We start from the raw sequence: 20,478 nt of genomic DNA, 5'->3' as shown, positions 1-20,478 counted from the left end.
TAGGAGAGATTAAAGTCAAGTTAAAAAGGCACAGATTAAAAAAAAATGCAAATTACAACAGCTTGAGTAATTCTTTTGTTAGGACTGATACTCAGAATACAGTAGCAGGACGTAGATGAACTCCACTACCCTGTTCTGTAAAGGTCAGCTGATATCAGCTGATAACTAAAACAAACAGGAAAAGAAAGCAAAACCTGTAATAGAGGTAAGCTGAGTTAATACTCTGCAAAAAAAGAAGGAAATGACATCAGTGAGAAGGTACTAATGTTGGTTTTTATTTCTAATAAACTAGAAATCTACTGTAATCTCCTTCTGTCTCTAAGTCAGAAGCAGACTTGCTGTTGAACATGTGAATTATTCTTACTGGTTTTGGCTTGCAAGTCTGTTAGAATCATAGAATCATAGAATAGTTAAGGTTGGAAAGGACCTTAAGATCATGAAGTTCCAACCCCCCTGCCATGGGCAGGGACACCTCACTAAACCATATCACCCAAGGCCTCGTCCAACCTGGTCTTGAACACTGACAGGGATGGAGCATTCACAACCTCCCTGGGCAAACTATTCCAGTCCCTCACCAACCTAACAGTAAAGAACTTCTTCCTTATATCCAATCTAAACTTCCTCTGGTTAAGTTTTAACCCGTTACCCCTTGTCCTGTCACTACAGTCCCTAAGGAAGAGTCCCTCCCCAGCATCCCTATAGGACCCTTCAGATACTGGAAGGCTGCTATGAGGTCTCCACGCACCCTTTTCTTCTCCAGGCTGAACGGCCCGAACTTTCTCAGCCTATCTTCATACAGGAGGTGCTCCAGTCCCCTGATCATCCTCCTGGCCCTCCTCTGGACTTGTTCCAACAGTTCCATGTCCTTTTCATGTTGAGGACACCAGAACTGCACACAATACTCCAAGTGAGGTCTCACAAGAGCAGAGTAAAGGGGCAGGATCACCTCTTTCGTCCTGCTGGTCACGCTCCTTTTGATGCAGCCCAGGATACGGTTGGCTTTCTGGGCTGCGAGCGCACACTGCTGGCTCATGTTCATTTTCTCACCAACCAACACCCGCAAGTCCTTCTCCACAGGGCTGCTCTGAATCTCTTCTCTGCCCAACCTGTAGCTGTGCCTGGGATTGCTCCGACCCCGGTGTTGGACCTTGCACTTGGCATGGTTAAACTTCACGAGGTTGGCATCAGCCCACCTCACAAGTGTGACAAGGTCCCTCTGGATGCCATTCCTTCCCTCCAGGGTATCAACTGAACCACACAGCTTGGTGTCATCAGCAAACTTGCTGAGGGCACACTCAATCCCACTGGCCATGTCAGCGACAAAGTTGTTGAACAAGACTGGTCCCAGCACTGATCCCTGAGGGACGCCACTCGTTACTGGTCTCCAGCTGGACATTGAGCCATTGACTACAACTCTTTGTGTGCGGCCATCCAGCCAGTTCTTTATCCACCGAGTGGTCCATCCATCAAATTGATGTCTCTACAATTTAGAGACAAGGATGTCGTGTGGGACAGTGTCAAACGCTTTGCACAAGTCCAGGTAGGTGACATCAACTCCTCTACCCCTGTCCGTTGGTTCCATAGCCCCATCATAGAATCATAGTTTCATAGAATCAATAGGGTTGGAAAGGACCTTAAGATCATCTAGTTCCAACCCCCCTGCCATGGGCAGGGACACCTTACGCTAAAACATATCACCCAAGGCCTCGTCCAACCTGGTCTTGAACACTGACAGGGATGGAGCATTCACAACATCCCTGGGCAACCCATTCCAGTGCCTCACCACCCTAACAGGAAAGAATTTCCTTCTTATATCCAACCTAAACTTCCCCTGGTTAAGTTTTAACCCGTTACCCCTTGTCCTGTCACTACAGTCTCTAATGAAGAGTCTCTCCCCAGCATCCATATAGCCTCCCCTCAGATACTGCAAGGCTGCTATGAGGTCTCCACGCAGCCTTCCCTTCTCCAGGCTGAACAGCCCCAACTTCCTCAGCCTGTCTTCATACAGGCGGTGCTCCAGTCCCCTGATCATCCTCCTGGCCCTCCTCTGGACTTGTTCCAACAGTTCCATGTCCTTTTTATGTTGAGGACACCAGAACTGCACACAATACTCCAGGTGAGGTCTCACAAGAGCAGAGTAGAGGGGCAGGATCACCTCCTTCGACCTGCTAGTCACTTTCCTTTTGATGCAGCCCAGTATATGGTTGGCTTTCTGGGCTGCAAGCGCACACTGAAACCAGCTCATGTTCATTTTCTCATCAACCAACACCCCCAAGTCCTTCTCCGCAGGGCTGCTCTGAATCTCTTTTTTGCCCAACCTGTAGCTGTGCCTGGCATTGCTCCAACCTAGGTGTCGGACCTGCACTTGGCATGGTTAAACATCATGAGGTTGGCATTGTCCCACCTCACAAGCGTGCCAAGGTCCCTCTGGATGGCATTCCTTCCCTCCAGCATATCAACCGAACCACACAGCTTGGTGTCATCGGCAAACTTGCTGAGGGTGCACTCGATCCCATTCTCCATGTCAGTGACAAAGATGTTAAACAAGACTGGTCCCAACACCGATCCCTGAGGGACACCACTCGTTGCTGGTCTCCAGCTGGACATTGAGCCACTCTTTGTGTGCAGCCATCCAGCCAGTTCTTTGTCCACTGAGTGGTCCATCCATCAAATTGATGTCTCTCCAATTTAGAGACAAGGATGTCATGTGGGACAGTGTCAAACGCTTTACAGAAGTCCAGGTAGATGACATCAACTGCTGTACCTCTGTCCATCAGTTCTGTAGCCCCATCATAGAAGGCCAGCAAATTGGTCAGGCAGGGTTTCCCCTTAGTGAAGCCATGCTGGCTGTCACCAAGCACCTTGTTGTTTTTCATGTGCCTTAGCATGCCTTCCAGGAGAATCTGCTCCAAGATTTTGCCAGGCACAGAGGTGAGACTGACTGGTCTGTAATTCCCTGGGTCATCCATTTTCCCCTTCTTGAAAATGGGGGTTATATTTCCCTCTTTCCAGTTGTTGGGAACTTCTCCTGACTGCCATGATTTCTCAAATATGATGGCCAGTGGCTTCGCAACTTCATTTGCCAGCTCCTTCAGGACCTGCAGATGGATCTCATCAGGACCCATGGACTTGTGCACGTTCAGATTTTTAAGATGGTTTCGAACCAGATCCTCTCATACAGTGGGCACAAGGTCTTCATTCTCACAGTCCCTGCATCTGCCTTCCAAGACTTGGGTGGTGTGGTCAGAGCCTTTGCCAGTGAAGACCGAGGCAAAGAAGTCATTCAGAACCTCAGCCTTCTCCAAATCCTGTGTAGCCACTTCTCCCGAGAGCTTCCTGAGGGGGCCTACGTTCTCCCTAGTCTGTTTTTTATTTGCTACGTACCTGTAGAATCCCTTCCTGTTATCCTTACTATCCCTAGGCAAGTTTAATTCTAAGCATCTTCAACAGCTTTTCTCAAGCAAAACCAAGGCTCTTGTCATTCAATGATAAAGAAAGGCAAAAAATGTAGTTCAGTCTTTGACACAAAGAATATTTTGATACTGTTCTTGCTGTGCCCTCTGGAGTTCAATGGGGAAAACTAAAATAATTCGGTAAAATAAAACTTACTGAAATACTGGCGTGGGTTTATGGGTGATTTTGCTGCTTCTTTTACTTTACCACCTTGGAGGTTTTAGTTTTGGAATTTGGTTACCACAGTACATGACTAACTGCTGCAGAAAGATCCTCTATCTGCATTGAGGAACCTGCACAGTTTATGTGGCTGAAATGGAAAATGGTGACAAGTTTCAGGCATAACTGTTTTTACCAGATCAGGAGCAGGAAAGTGAGTTGTGTTGGGAAGTGTGGGGGACAGCTTTGTTGAAGAGACTAGTTTTCAAGCAACTGTCTGTGAGTGACTGAGAATTGTTCCCAGTCTAGCTCTAGTTCACAGCCATTAAATTATTTTGTATGACAGGTAGTACTATATGGTTTTAAATGTAATTTCATGTAGTTGTTGTAGTTTGTCCTGAAATCCCATGTTATTTACTGACTGGGGGGCTAGTGAGAGATTGATTGGGAATGGTGAATGTGCAAGGAATTTTCCCCAGTGGCCTGTGAATGGAGGGCTAGCTGTGGCACGAGTAGAAAGGGTTGAGGTGGCAGGAGACCTCCAATCAGATTCTTTATGTAAATAAGGAAACTTGTGTGATTAGAAACATCTCTGGTCATTTGGATGATTCCCTGCTCTAGAGCACACTTCACAGGAAGTAGGAATGCTGATTAGAATTTTCAGTTCAAATCCAGCACTAAGAAGTCTTTGAGGGAAGGTGTGGACTTGGAGCCCAAAACCAGTTTGTTTGTTTGTTTCTTTCTTTTTAGCATATGGAGCTCTAAATCTCTTAAGTGTGCAAAACTAACTTGAAAGGAGAAGCAGCCACAACATTCAGCCAAGAGCTCTGGCAGATTTCTTTGTCTGCTTTCCAAGAGGAGAAAACTGAAGGATCTGTCTCATTAGCTGAATTCATGGACGTGTTTGTACTCTTGAAGTTTTTTTTTTGCCTTAATGAAGGGTCAAGAGATGTTCTGGAGACCCACAAGGGAAAAACAAGGGAACTGTAATTGGACTACATTGAGCAGGAAAGGCTGAGGATGCAGTTAATAATTGATCTGTGCTCTGCATATATACGGACTGACTTTGAACATACTGATGTCTGGCATAAAATCCCAGACCAGCGGCTGCAGATAATCAACTAGGAAGAAAACATACATTCCCATTTGCTTGGAGGAGGTATTTATCTCCTAGAAGACTTAAGTTCTCAGCTCGCATTTTGCAGCTAGGAATTTACAAAATTACAAAAGCAATTTTGATTGTTGGATTTCTGTAGAACTGCCCTGAAAAGGGTGGGGAGGAAGAACAGAGGATCAAAAGCTCCCATGTTTAAATAGATGCACAGAAATATATATATTCTTTAGTAATTGTGAAATGAGGGTCTATTCAGAACTCATGTTACTAAAGCCTTTATCCCTGAGGATTGATAGCAATCATTTTTCAGTTATTCTTAAGTTGTGAATTATCTGTGTTCTGGATGGAGAGAGCTGTGTAGTGAGAACTGTAGTCCAGCAGAACCACTGGCTCTAGTACTGCTTTGGAGCAGTGTAGTTATCTCTATGCAACATAGAGCCCAAACTAGTAATACTTGGAAGAGCCAGCCTGGGACCAAGCAAACCTCCTTTTCTATCTTGCTTTTAGTTTTTCTATTACCATGTTAATTTTCCCTGTAACATATCAGTTATGTTGGCTGGATAATGAAAATATGTCTTCATCCTTCTTGCCTGGTGAAATTGGGTGTTTATGCCTTAGTCTTTGGAAGACTAGCCTTCTGGAATCCCAGGTTGAGACCAGTGGAAAAGTCTGGAGCAAGTAAAATGTATGCTTGGTGGAAAGAGGTCAGATCAGGGAATCCTTAAGCAAACTGGACATGCATAAATCCATGGGCCTTAGTACGATGCACCCACAAGTGCTGAGAAAGCTGACATGTCATTGCAAAGCTACTCAAGAGGCAATGGGCGCAAACTGAAACGCATGAGGTTTCATCTGAATGTCAGGAAACTTTTTCACTGTGAAGGTGACTAATAACTGACACATCTTGCCTAAAGAATTGTGGTCTTCATCGTTGGTGATATTTAAATGCTGTCTGGATATGGCCCTGGGCAACTGGCTCTAAGTGTCACTGCTTGAGCAGGGGTGGTTGATCTCCAGAGGTCCTTTCCAACCTCAGCCATTCTAGGATTCTGTGAAAGATTGCAGAAGTATGCATTTTAAGGTGAAGTAGTGGACGTATATATGTATAATAATGTATTTTGCTACAGAAAAGTCATCACAATGCTACCATTATATGGTTCTTGTACTAGGTACTTGTTACTAAGTAAATGTTTCATCCTTCTAATTTTTCTCATTAGACGACTTAAGAACATGAGTCACTTCTTTTTATGTCAGTGGTTGTGGCTTCTTATGAAATTCAGATATTTTCCTTGAGAGTTTGCTATAATCAGGAGAAGGACTAAAGTATCCAACTTCTCCAGTCACAGATTCTGGCATAATCTGTGAAATGCACAGTACTTAGATGGGCTTTACTGGTCAGAGGAGCAAAACATTTTCCAGAGATTTGTGACCAGCCAGGCAGTGTGTATAGATCTCAACACAAACAAGGATCATTAACCTCAGAAAGCCATTAATCCACAAAGTTCTGTACTGTCTTTATTATGAGTTAAGAATGAAAAGGAGATTTGAGAAGAGAGGCATATGGTTATTTCTCTCCAGTTTTATTTAACAGATTACTGCTCACTCTCCAGCTATACAGACATAATGTAGTGCTCAAATTGATGTTTTTTTTTCTGTTCAGACCATCTTTTTCCATGTTCTCATTGCTGAACATTATGATTATTTGTTAGAGCAGCATGAAACAAGTTCTAGCTTCAACAGGTATCTGTACTGCCAAAACTGAAACAGGAGTGGTTGAAAGACACTAGAAAAAGAATGGAAACTACAAGCCCGGAGGATCTCAGTGAGGGTTGGTTGGTATGAATTCTTCAGGTTATCACAACAGAGGATATCAGCCTTTTTTGCCTGCAAGCTGTTCGCGCAGAGTTAGTGATGATGCATAATCGGCAAAGCGATATTGAACTTTTGGAATTCATAGAATGATACTTTTCGTTTCATTCACTGGGTAAAGAATAAAAGCTCTTCTGCCATCCTCGCTGCTGCACTAGTCTTAATTGAAAAGTGCAGTGTGAGATGAAAGCCTGGCAAGATTCTTCTACATACAAAGGTGAGTAAAACGTAGGGCCTACTTAATGTCTGACCATGAGAAGACTAATGGCATCCACTGTGTGTTTAAAGACAGGAGAGATCTGAGCATCAGATCAAATAGTATCATACAGATAGTTTTTGTTAATGAAGGGTCTTAAAGTGACTTTTGAAATTCTAAAGAATGTGTAGAAAAGGTATAATTTAAAATTTACCAAAATAAATCTCACTATCAGAAAACAGGTAATTTTAGGGAGCTTTAACTGCAACTGATGTTTTCAGCTCTTTCCTTCATCTTTATATTCAGTCACCTTCAAGGCAAAAAGATGATTAATGCAGCATCACTTTGTAAAAGAAACAGCAACCACTTCCTTCACCAAAAAGAAGTATCTAGGAATGGAAAAGTAATGATAATGACTAATAGAGGCTTTTTAAATTGCTGCTCACCCAGAGGTTTCATGTCATTTTCCAAATGATGTTAACATTCATTTATTTCACCCACGGATAAGCTGCGACACAAAGAAGTAAGATCATTTTTCAGCAGTCATCAAGCTAGTAGATCCCAAAATGAGGCACACCACTGTGTGTGCTTATCCATGATCTAACTTGAAAAGACAGTGTTTACTATTACACCACAACCATGGGTTAGCCCCGTTCCCATTTTAGGCGCAGCCACATCAGCATGGAAATGATCTGTTTTGTTTAGATGGGTGTTCCCCTGAAAATCACTGGAATAAGCTCTGTGTAAAAACCACTCAGTATGTGCATTATGAGCTTTATGACTGTGGTCCTCTGGGTCAGCTTTTAGATCTGCAATATTTTCGAGCTTTGAAGCAAGACGACTCTTTCAGTTCCTATTTAATTGCTGGTCAGCCTGTTTTAAGCCAACTGGCAGCTGGTGGGAATGAGATGTCTACAAATGTTAAACACATTTGTCAGTCATGTAAGGGGTGTTTAAGTGACATTCTCAGTCTGTCTCCAGCTGCCTGGCAGGACTGCAAAGCGAACTGAGGTCGCAGGCCTCCAGATAGATAGGCTCATTTAGGGGCTTTTGGGTGTGTGCTTTTTTCCAAGTTAAAGAAATGCAACATGAAAGTATTTTTGTTTTTTAGATATAGGGTGTCCTAAATATGATCCTTAAGTCCTGAATGTCTCAAACATTGATTGGGAGTCATTCAAATAAGCACCTTTTTCCACTATTATGAGCAATTACAAAAAAATCGGGGAGTGGATTTTTTATTTTAAACCCTCTGAAACAGTGTCATCTAAGCAAATGCAGTAGCTGTAATTGCATCAACATACATGTTCAGCACTTTCACCTATTTGTTTTCTCCCTGCAAAACAAATAGCAAGAGTCATCTCCTAAAAAAGTGCAAGTACTTTCTCAGTTAAACGCCACTGGACGCTGACGAGATGGGCCCTGATCTTTCAACTGAAGAGTAAATTTACTGGGTAAATATCCCTGGGATAAGCTGCTAATTAAGGAGCAGGTTTCTTAGCCAGGGGTTCCTAATAGAGAAAAGAGTGGTTCATTTTAAATATCTAGGTTAGGAATAGGGACACTGTCACACCGAAGCTGTACAAGTTGCCAGAGAGATATTTTGTGGTAGAGATGACTTGAAAACTGTGCTGTTGTGCAATCAGGAATGAATAAACATTTCCACCTTATGAGCTGCAAATGACTTTCTGGGCTAAGTACTTTAATATTATTTTTCTGTTTCATAACAGCAACATCAATAGCCTCACTAATATATTCCATCCTTTGTTTAATTGGTGACTTCCTTAATAATTTTCTCTTTTAGCTATAGCTCAGTTGAGTGCTGAGGGTGGGTGTAGTGGTGTAGTTAACATCTTACAGCCTGCCAAGGGTGAGTGTCTGTTTGAGACAGCTGCAAGTGGTTCTGTTGGTCCTAAACTCCTTTGTTTCTGGGTGCCTCTGATGCAATGTGACATGCAGGGGTAGTCCTAGGCCTTTTTCCTAATTCACTCTTTTGTTAATCATACAGACATATTTCTCCCAAATCAGAGTTGTCAGCTGCCCTGGTTTAGACAATTTTTTTCTGTTGTTACATGGTAGCGATAAACTTGTGCATTTTATGTGTGCCACCCACATGTGCTCCCTGAATAAACCTCAGTTTCTCTGGGTGGTGCAAGATGTCTTGCCAGCTGCTACAGACAGTACAAGTCATTAAAAAGTGCTAATGAAGTTGGTGGAGATCTTGTGTTCAATCTGGGCTCATTTAAAACCACCTTCTGTGAATGAAGGTCCTTCAGAGCTGTCTTGAGATTCCAAGGGTATGTCATTCCCTTTCTTGCTGTTTGGTTCTTCAAAACTAAATGACACAACACCTCTGGTCCTGGTGACATGTGTAACAGGAACCTTGCTTATGAATGATAGATTTATAGACCAAATTCCTGATACCCAGGTTTTTTTTTTCTGCAGAGCTGCTTTAACGTTTTTGCCAAATATCTAGCACTGGGGTGAGATATTTCAAGCCAGGAAGTCTTTTCTCTGAGCTAGAACACTCTCTGTAACATTTTCCCATGCTCCCTTTTCCGACTGATGATTTAAAAATTGCTATCTGATTTTCAGCACAAGCTTTGGCAGTCCAGAATGACTATACCTATTTGGTATAGGCCACAAATCCAACAGATGTTGCTGACATACCACTCAGGCTGTTCTGTAGAGAAAGGCAAAAGAAAGAGGACTCTCCTCTTGACATGTTCAATCAGAAAAGGTATTGGACATAGAATATGTAGCATTGTGGCCAAGGTATTTCTTCACACTGCAGTTTGGGAATATATTTTTCTTCTTCAGGCTGAACACTTTGAAATCTCCAACCAGTTTAATGTCATCATTACCACTAGACTTAAAAGCTGCTACTACGTCTTTCTTGTCCTTAGCAAAAATATAGAAGCAGTTTAAAGGCACCATGTTATTGCTGTAGCTGCCTGGTTGGTTATGCTGGCACTGATCATTAGTGTCCTGGCAGTAAGTAATAACCCACTGAAAGAGAATTTTGTTTCAGAAGAGTCACCAGCATGGGATGGCATAAATACTGCCCTTTGGTTTCTATTTCCCAGAACTCCCACCTGCAGAAGGGGGACTCCCAGGAATCCTGTTAAAATGGCTTTGTAGCTCTTTTGATATCAGCAGAGAGATGTCATTCAGCCCTACAGTCATGGATTAAACTAATTCAGATTAGAGGCTAAAGACCACAGCGATGCGTATGTAGCAAGCTAGCTTTGATACTGGTAGTGGTCTCATCACAGTAGCATGGCAGCCCACATGAACTCATTTCCTCCAGAAGTGGTGAAGAGAGGCCACTCTATGCTCTATAACACTGTGACTAAACTATGCCTGCTCCCTCTTGGGCTGCCCTAGAGCTAGCACAGCATATCTCCATGCTAATCTAAAGTCTGCAAAATTTGAAGCTGAAAAGGATGACTATAATCAAGTATGAACCTACTCTTACCTAGCACTGCTGAGGAATATGCCCAGTAAAATTTTCTAGCCCAAGGCCAAAAACATGATACCTCTTTTTTTCCTTCCCCCCCTCTTTTATGGGTTTAAGAGACATTGCCTCCAACAATCCCATATGCATTAGAGAAGGAAGAAAACACAACAGGTAGTGTATTGCTTGAGGATTATGGCACTACAGGTGTGCATGCTTAGACACAGGGAGCTGAAAAGAGTATGACAGGCATGACTACAGCAAGAAAGCTAGAAATTACACTGCTCATGATTAGTGTGAATCCCTATTGTGAGGCAGAAATTATGCTAAATACAGACAGAGGATAGGGAGAATAGAGTTGGTTTACACAAAGATTTTTACTTGCAGCTAGTGACTCTGGGCTGATGTGATGGAGAAAGTCAGTGGACCAGATAATCAAAATTCAGAGCAGAAAAAAAAAATCTTAATAATAATCCTAATTAATAATCCATTTATTTTACCTGTCAGGTAGCAAAATGGCAATGTAATCTGCTAGGCAAATTGTTCTGTACTCTGAAAACAGAAGTTTTTGGTATTGAATGCAAGCCAAAATCAGCTGTCAGCTACAGTGGTATAAATTCCAAAACACCTCTGGAGAGATGAGCCCATGTACTTCTGGTTTATATTAATACAAATTTGACCGCAGGCAAAATGCCAACTTGAATTAATAGTTTTGAAGAGTAGCCATCCAAAAAAAGTTGCCACTGGAATTCAAAGCAATTTGGGAAAATAACATGCCATTCACCGATCTCTTTACATGATTTAAGGTAAAATTGTACCACTATGGAAAGTAAGATCTGTTCTTAATGGATGTCAAAACCCTCCTCTACTGTCTTTCAACAAATGGAACAGATGGTTTCTGTTTTAAAATCAGTGCTTCTCTGATAAAGTCAATGGGTAAATCCCAGTTTGCAGTAGCTGAGAGCCTAGATAGATTGCAGATCTTTCTGGCTCTCTTTGAACACAAATGTTCAGTGGAGCACCTCCCATATGAAGACAGGCTGAGAAAGTTGGGGCTGTTCAGCCTGGAGAAGAAGGCTGCGTGGAGACCTCATAGCAGCCTTCCAGTATCTGAAGGGGGGCTATAAAGATGCTGGGGATGAACAATTCGTTAGGGACTGTAACAATAGGACAAGGGGTAATGGGTTCAAACTTAAAAAGGGGAAGTTTAGATCGGATATAAGGAAGAAGTTCTTTACTGTAAGGGTAGTGAGGCACAGGATACCCAAGGAAGTTGTGAATGCTCCGTCCCTGTCAGTGTGCAAGGCCAGGTTGGAAAGAACCTTGTGTGACGTGGTTTAGTGTGAGGCGTCCCTGCCCATGGTAGGGGTGTTGGAACTAGATGATCTTAAAGTCCTTTCCAACTCTAACTATTATACGATTCTATGTTGTTGCTGATCACCTGACGATATTAGTAACATTTATATTTTATACACTGGTGTGTTCACAGAATCAAAAAAGAGCAGAATATTTTTTGTATTTACAAACTACTCAACTAGTACAGGGTCACAGACCAAATGTAGGCCCTGTTCCATTTTCTGCATTACACTCCTTTCAGAGGATCCAGGTAAGAGGCAATCTAGAAAGTCTTTCTGGTGGGACATGATTTTAATCTTTGGACCAATCTGTTACACTATCACATCTTAGTTTCAGCTTATTCTGTGTGTTCATCTCAGCTGTGGTGTGCAGGGTCAGGCATCTTCTCAGTTTTTTATCAACTCTCTCACTGCCCTAATGAGCAAATCTGAAGAAGGTCCCTTAACTTTCATATGTTCAGGCTTCTTTTCTTATGTCTTCCTAGAGTAACGTGATTGTAAGATGTTATTCCTGTTATTCCCTGTCGATGCATCTTTCATTCAGTACCAGAAATGGGATTGTGATTTAAGTTTGGACCTTTAAGTGTGACATTAATGGTGACAGGCAGTAGCTCCTTGTTGTGGCTATGCAATGAGGAATTTAGGAGCTTTGCAGTATTATTCAGGGCAGCTGGATCAAGTCCTATAATATTACACTGAATAATTTAGCAGCTGCTACTGACCTAGATCTCTTCACAAATTCTGCTCCAACATCCATGACTATGTGTGAGAAAGTAAATGTTTTCCATCTCCTTTTTTTTTTATTTTTACTTTAAAAGCTCACCTGATCCAGCAGCCCTCTCAATCAGCTAAAAAGCCTTCAACCTAGTTCATTCTCATTTTACCTCTCTTTTTTGGGAAACTTTCTTTCTATCTTCCAAAGCTCAGCAAGTGGCAGTGCTCATCTGGGATATACTGTATGTTATAAAAAGTGCAGCTCTTAGAAGCTTGAGCAGCCAAACATCCTGGTGAGAGAAAAGGAGGGATGATCTTAACTGGTCTCTGGGTTCAGTCTGGAAGGACTCCCAACATCACTGTGAGCTGTGTACAGCTGGCTAAATTCTTCCTTTGTGGGGAATGTATATGCTGGTTTAAGCTTTTTTAAAAGTGTTTTCACAGTAGCTTGTAGGAAAACAGAACTGTCCTTACTAAGGAAGGATTTGGAAGGTGGAAGAGAGCAGTTGTGTCCACACTATGTAGTGAAGGAGAATTGCTCCATGTCCTTTCTCACTAACTTTAGACCAGCAAGCAGTCTTGCAGTATTAACATGGATGAATACAGAAGCCAAGCAAGGCTGCTCATTTACCTCTTTAAGTAGCTTGGCTCTTTCTGGAGTCAGAGGTGTCTCTGAATAACATTGCAGTGCACAGTGGATATGCAGCAGCTTGCACAGGTGTATACTGGGTTTCTCTGACATGGTGCTGCATCGCAATGTGCACGTAAGCGTTGCCTCTGCAAACACTGAAATCAGTCCTAGAGCTAGCATAATGTGAACACATCCTTCAGTGACAAATAATTGGTCCTTACCATTCAACATAGGTTACATTTGCCTGTAGATTTCTGCAATAGCTAGTGATACTTGGAATAGTTCGAACTTTTGCTAACAGAAGTGCTGAAACTGAAGGAGATAGGAGGGGTTTTTATGATGATTTTCAAAACAGACTAAACAAAGGACCCTTTGCTCAAGTTGTGGTGCTGTCAGTGTTCATTTTCTCCTTGGAGACAATAATAAAGTAAAAGATTTGTTAGGAAAGCTTTTTAACTCTATAGTGTCACTGTGATTCCACGTATTTTGGTTGCTGATGTATCAAAAGAGCTTCAAAAGTTCATAGATTTCTTTCCTCCCTGCTGCTTAATTCCCAGAAAAGTAAGCTTGAAGGGATTTTTTCAGAAGAGGTTCTATTCCTTTCAAATTTTATATATATATACACGTGTGTGTGTGTGTGTGTGTGTATATATATATTTACTTCTTTTTCCCTGTAGTCATTTGTGGAAGGATTAAAATGCATATTGGATTCCTTGTTTTCTGTTTTCTTGTGCAATTAGTTTTGTTATGGTACTGCTATTTATCAGAAGTCACAATGATTTTTTTGATACAAAGACTGAAAGAGAAGCTTGGTATTCATTTTTATATGAAATATATTTACTTCTTCAAATACATGAGATTAGATACAAAGTAAAAATTTTTTTTCTGCATAATCATTTACAATATATCTTTTCTTGTGTTGTATATAAATTAAATGAGTCTGGGCCTCTAAATGTTTGAAATTAAGCTGTAATTCTCACAGTTGTCTCTGTCTTCTGCATTGTCTGTTGCATGTTGATGAAAAGGAATAGTAAAATCCACCAATGTTAGTTTAATAGAAGAGTGCAAGACCTGCATGCCCTCTGGTGGAAGTGATCCTTAACAGACTATTGTATATCAGCTTTTGTGGCAGACACACTGTCCTTGATAAACTTCGTTAATTATATTTCTCCATAGCAGAGTTTGTTACCTAATAGAAAGGAAAGCTCTTCCAGTGCATTGTTTTTCTCACATTTTTACAGTTTGAACTCTTTCATTTCTCTTCAACCTCTTTCTTGACTTTCTAACCTTGTTACTTCACTGTAATAGTTATAGGTTGTGTGTAAAGGTATTGAATGGTATCTCATTATTGACACAAGTTTTATACATAGAAATTTGCTCTGCTTTTAGGGAGTTTACAGGTCCGATACAAGCTGAGTAAGGATGGGCTCCTCATTTTCACCATTAACTCTGGAAATTTTGCCAATCGAGAGCTGCACCATGTGAAGATTAACAGAGAAGGCAGAGAGCTTGTTGTTCAGGTATGCCATGGTTTATGTTGAGTGTTAAATAATACTTCATGCCACAAACAGACCCACTGATTTCAGTGCCTGATCACCAGCAGGAGGCAACGGTTTCGCATTCTTCTGGTTCAGCAGCAGAATAGCCCTGTAGGTTAGACCAAAGCTCCACCCACACGCTGCTTCAAAGAGTGCCCAACTGTAGTTTTTTTCCTGCGAGTAATCCTTCCCTTGTCTGTGACGATATGTGAATTGTCATGAAACACTTTTGGCCAGAAGTTCATCTGGACCATTGGAGTGGTTCTGGGGCTTAGGGATGTCTGTGTAACCTGTAGTCCAAGAGGAAGCACACAGTGTAGTTCATTAAAAAGTTTCCAAAGGTGGAAAAATAGCTGAGGAATGGGCACCTGGGAATGTAATTTCATTTAGGGTGTGTGTTTCAAGGGAGAATATGACCCAGGTGTCTTATCCTCTCACAGAGAAGCAAAAGCTGAGGTAATGCAGGGTGCAGTCACCATGTGCATGACTATGCCCTGTCCCTTTGCTGGGAGCAAGCCATGCTGAATGTGACAACCTCATGAGAACTAAGAACCCTCCTCTGCCTTGTTTCCCTGCATCACCTGTTTTTGCAAGGCAGGGAGAAGAGGACCACTTTACTGCTACTTCTGCTTTCTTTCTGAGGCTTGTCATGCCAGTTGATACTAGAAAACAACTTGCCTAGATCTGGGCAGCAGTCATTTAAAAGGGAAGGGTGGCAAAGTCTAGGGAAGCCTGATGTTAAGGAGTTGAATGAGAAGGAGACAGAAACACAGGGAGCACCACAGCTGGGTTTTTTTCCTCTACAGTTTCTATGTCTGAGTGGTAAAATGATAACACAGCACACAACAAGGGTGGGTAGGCCTGATTATCTAGGAAGGAAGCTTATGCTAAAAGCCAGGATTTTGCTTAAGTACCAGTCTTCTATTGTCTGCACTGAGGTTTTCTTCTGTGCAGAACTAATTTTTAACAATACATTTCTCAAGAGCCTTCTTTTGAGTGTATTCTGAAGTGACTAGATGTGGATTTTGGGAAGCAGGGGGATTTCAGTGTCAAACATTTTAAGCTTTTCTGCAGGGGAAGTTTCTTGAAAGCCCTTTATGTGACTATTCTGGTGTACCTTTCAGCTTCTCATGCTAAAATCAAAGCACATTCACTTTGCTATCTTTAGAAACTGAAGCATGCCTGGGGGCAGAATTAACTGATTTGCAGCTGAGAGTGTTCCCAGAAGTTTGCAGTACAGAGAGATCTAGAGGTGTCTATGTGCTGTTGTAATGAATTTTATTGACCTCTTCCAGGTTGATCAAGTTCTCAAACTCAAACACAACTTTTCTGAGATTGATTTTAAGGCCATTAAATCACTCACCTTGGGCAAGGTCACAGGTATGTTATACTAAAAATATTCCTGATTCATCTGTTGTTATACTGCTGGAGTTAACCTGTGCTAGAGTCTTGGGCATTTAATAGGACTGGGGTTTTGTTTGGCTGGTTTAGCTGTAAGAGTTGGCCTGAGCATTTCAGTACTCCTGTCTGTATTTCTTGTCAATGAAAAAATTTGGCAGTTTTACTTGTTTGCACTGGTAGCAATATTAACTTCTCCCATTGCTTCCTCCAGTAAAGTGATTCATACTGCCTGTGTAGCTGCACAAAGTGGCATCTTAGCCCAGTGATATCATCTCTGGGCCATCTCTGCTTCCTAATGATAAGAACATCACTGTGAGCCTTCATTCTCTCTACCCTTTTTTACTCCCAATTCTTTTTCATTTGAATTTTGCAAGGAATATTTACATTGCATACAGTACTGTGGCCACAGTTCTGCATGCTCTATGAGTGGATCTTCTTGATCTTTACTCCTTCAACACTGCAAAGACATTACAAGACAGAGTAGAACTCCTCTATTTTGTTGTCAGGTTACTTTACATGAGTCTTATTTTTCCCCAGTAAGATTCTTACTGCTTCCTTAGTTACAGACATTTTAGTCCTTTGTTGAAATTTGGACCTTTATACCAAACCTGACATCTGTTTCACTTATTACAATTCTGTACGTGTCATTAATAGCATCCAAAGCCTGCGGGACTGGTAGCTGAACAGAAACTATAGAACAGTTAGCTGAACAGAAACTATCCTTAAGTGTCTACTTGTGCAATGTAACTGTATATGAGATTAGTGCATTTTATATCATGTTTTACTAAGTAGATTAAGGGCAGGAACTAATTTTATCCCTTAAATATATTTAATGTTAGTTCAGAATGCAGAAGTCTTTCAAGCATTTGTGGACTGATTTGGGGACCTGACACTGTTTAGATGAAGTAAGAGCTAAGCTAAAAATTTTGTCATTTTGTCAACAGTCAGCTGTAGTGCTGAAAATCTAAAAGAACATTGCTCCTCATGACCTCTACCTAAAGCTCCAGCTATAGATACCAAATTAATAAACCAAGGCTTTTCTAACCAGCAAGATGCAACATAGGACAAAGATCTTCAAACATGTAGCCAGTAAGCTGACATGGTGCAGCTCAGCTTCATGGAGAGAAACTAGATTTAGTCACAAAAATATGATTAACTTTACAAGTATAAGGTTGTTGCCAAGCCAGAAAGCCCAGATGTATCTCCAGAAGTCTGGCATTCAGTTCCACTGAGACCACAGACTTGTTTCCAGACAGCTTTTAAGGGATATATCCGTTATTTCTTTCTTGCCCCAAAGTTTATTGGGATTTTGTTTTAGTAATAATAACACTATTAGTAATAGTTCATATTCTGTAATAACACTAAAGCCATAAACTTAGCCATCCAGATGGTGAGAAATCTTAGGAATCACACAATACATCCCAGCAAGTCACTTTAATTCCAGCCTAGTCCTAGTTCTAGTTTTTTCCTCATATGTTAAGTGAATTTCCACAAATGTTTTCTCCTATGTCAGGTTTTCATTTTCCAGGTTTTATCTAACAGCTGTAGCTGTATTGAGTAGCGTCCTTGTGCCCTCACAGAATCATAAATCCCCTTGAGTCTTCTCCACTCCCAGATGAACAGTCCTAGCTCTATCAAGCTTCTCCTCACAGGAAAGATGCTCTAGTCCCTTGATCATCTTTGCATCCCCTCACTGGGCTCACTCCAGGAAGTTCATGTCTATTTTTGATTGGGAGCCCAGTACTGAACCCAGCACCCATGGGTCCAGTAGTGTTACACTCATGCAGACTATGGAGGAAGGACCGCCTTCATCTGTCTGCTGGCAATACTCTTCCCAAGGCAACCCTTTGTGCCAGGATGTCATTGGCTGCCTTTGCTGCAAGGACACATCTTTGGCTCATGGTCAGTTTTGCCATGCTGGCAAAAAAAAATAAATAAATAAACCCAATTAAAAAAAAAAAAAAAGAAAAACAAAACCGGGCCCCAAACCACAACAAAATTGACCTGCTACAAGGTCAAGAATACCACCTTGTATTGAGGAGAGCTGGACCTTCTCATTTTAGGAATGTAAAACTTACATAAGTGTGTCCATTCATAATTTATACTGTTAACATGGGTAAAATGTTGATGATAGCTTCTTTAAATGATAGCTCACCATAAGTTGAATATTGGTGACCTGAAGCAATATCCTCCAAATTCTTCCTTGTCATTGTTCAGGAGTAAAGCATAAACTTTCAGAGGCACTTAGTGCTTCATAGTAGACCAAGGCTTTCTGTAGTCTTTATTTCGGGTGCCACTGAGATGTAGGTATCTAAAAGCATTAAGTGTCTACTGAAATAGAACTGTATAAAAACTGTATAAAAAACATCTCTGTTCTACATATCCTACATATCCATGCTATACTCTTCTGAAAATTTAACTCTTCTTACTTCCTGTCACACCACTGCTGTTTTGCCTGCTCTAACAGCCCGATCCTGGCTGCTTCACCAGATGATTATGTCACCTTCTTTCTTGACTTTTCATTTCCCACTGGCTGAGAAATCTCAACAAGAGCTTCGAGCATCTAATAAAAGCTTGGAATCTCTTCCTTAACAGATTTTTTTTATGATAACCATTTTAACACTTTTGAAAATTGCATGTCCATACAATGACCAGCTTTTAAATAATAGTGCTTCCTCCCCTCCTACTACCTTACCCCATTTCACTTCCTTTAGTCAAAAGCTACTCAAACTCAGATATTTTTTTTTCTACTTTTCAAATATGCTGTATTTTCCAGTGGTTGCCCTACACCTAACTCTGAATTTGGGGAGCAGGGGGATAAAACCAAAACCAAAACCAAACCTGTTTAACACAGAGAGGGCCCACTTGGAATTCAAAACACAGGGACACTCCCTCTGCCACAGACTGCTTGAATAACCTTGGGCAAGCCATTTATGTGCAGATATAAAGGTAAGCAGGCATTTTATTCCCACTGGAACTAGTCTGAGCTTTACTATCTCTGTTCTCTATCAGTAAAGCATGGAAAATAGAACATCCCTACATCAGAGGGTGCTAGGAGGATAAAAGCATTAAAGGCTGTGAGCTGTTCAGATCCACAGTAATGGGGCCATATAGCTGCCTTAGAAAGATCAATCTAAGTATAAGTGTGGCTTTGAAGACAAGGGAGTAAAAAGAAGCAGCATTCAAGTAGCCAACAGACATTTGTGGAATTCATCCTCATAGTATCCAACAGCAATAGAAAAATATTATTATCCTGTAATTTGTTGTCATTTTTGCTTCACAGATATAGAGGCAAGACACAAAAGGACTTACCCAAAGCTTATCAGTATCAATGGGGGTTTTGCAATGGTCTTTAGTGAGTACTTGATTAAGGCCCCAGGTGGGTCATACTGTTTATGGCAAAGCCTCAGTGAAATCTTAACCAGAGTCCCAGTTCATTTACTTTAAGTACTCCTCACAGAGATCATACTGCTGTATTTAACCACATGAGCTCTATTGGCAATCTGACCTGTGAAGCTTGCTCTGCTTTGAAGAACGGATTGAACTGCATGACCTTCAGAGGTGTCTTTCAACTTAAATTATTCAACTTAAATTATTTCAACTTAATTTATCTCAGAGACATATTTGCATATGTTTAGGTCTTGTCTAGAAGAAGCTGCTATCCTAGTGGAAAATTTAACTTCTTTGTTTTGGGGTTGACCTTAAGGAATCTTTGAAAACTTTCTACAGTTCCCCAGCAAGTCTAAATCTTTCACCAGTATAGTCCCTGGAAAAATAATCACTGATGCAGAGAAGTGAACCTCTATGTCTGCATATTTGATTCTGAGCAATTTAATATATTAGCTGTGTAGTGATACCAGAGTAAAAGGGTAGTGTTGAAAGGGATTCAAGAGTATTCTGAAGTAAAAGGTTGCAAAGATTTCTTTAGCACCTATTAATGTTGACCTAATTTATTTATGTCTTCAAAGTGATGAATTAGCAGACCTCCCTACACAGGCAATGTAAAGAACTGTGCAGTCTAGCACATGATCATGATATCTTTTATCTTTAAAAGCCTGAGCTAAGTTGTAGGAATCTTTCCACTGAATCATTCAGCTTTGATATAAATTGTATGTAGAAGAAAGTTTATCTAGAAAGTCATTTATTAAAATCATTATGTAGGTGCAGTACCATTCTTATGATTTCTACAATAGCTTTTCTTATTAAAAGTTCACAAGAAGAAAATGGAATCTGTACACTGAAGAAATCACAGAGCAATTCATCCAAGAGTGGTATTATACTGGGGAGATGATAATGGGATAATTAAGTCAGAAAAACTACGTTGACATTTAGTCTGAGATACAAAAGGTTCCTTAAAGAAGAATCTTCTTCTAGAGACTTTCCATGCAAAAGATTTCTATTTTTGGGGTGGAAAGTCATTCAGTTTTTTAAGCTCACAAGGTCACAATTTGCTTGAGAAATTTAAAGTCACAGTCTCAGAATATCATGCTCTAGCATTTTAAATAACATAGCAATGGTTGCAGGAGATATTGGCTGGACTCCTGTGGTCACTGCAAAGATCTTTTTCTTTACTGCAGACTCTTCTTGCCCTAAA

The 20,478-nt window shown here is 41.0% G+C and overlaps 1 protein-coding gene and 1 long non-coding RNA gene across 3 annotated transcripts in view; both read left to right on the top strand.

The window, feature by feature from the left end:
• The window catches only part of LOC133273976 (uncharacterized), a 929,536-nt gene that overhangs the window by 889,241 nt on the left and 19,817 nt on the right, over window positions 1-20,478 (top strand). The gene's annotated exons all lie outside the window — the stretch shown is intronic.
• Window positions 1-20,478, top strand: part of CNTNAP5 (contactin associated protein family member 5) — a 299,193-nt gene that overhangs the window by 265,714 nt on the left and 13,001 nt on the right. For both annotated transcript variants that reach the window (XM_061462659.1, XM_061462576.1), the window contains exons 21-22: window positions 14,335-14,465; window positions 15,779-15,863. In XM_061462659.1, coding sequence (XP_061318643.1) covers window positions 14,335-14,465; window positions 15,779-15,863 — 216 coding nt within the window. The remainder of the gene's footprint in view (window positions 1-14,334; window positions 14,466-15,778; window positions 15,864-20,478) is intronic.

This window comes from Pezoporus flaviventris, unplaced genomic scaffold (assembly GCF_033815535.1).
Source record: "Pezoporus flaviventris isolate CSIRO_AGI_PZ_B2104156 unplaced genomic scaffold, CSIRO_AGI_Pfla_v1 ptg000001l, whole genome shotgun sequence".
Taxonomy (NCBI): Eukaryota; Metazoa; Chordata; class Aves; order Psittaciformes; family Psittacidae; genus Pezoporus; species Pezoporus flaviventris.
Note: the sequence above shows the minus strand (reverse complement) of the source record. Positions and strands in the feature narration are given on the sequence as shown.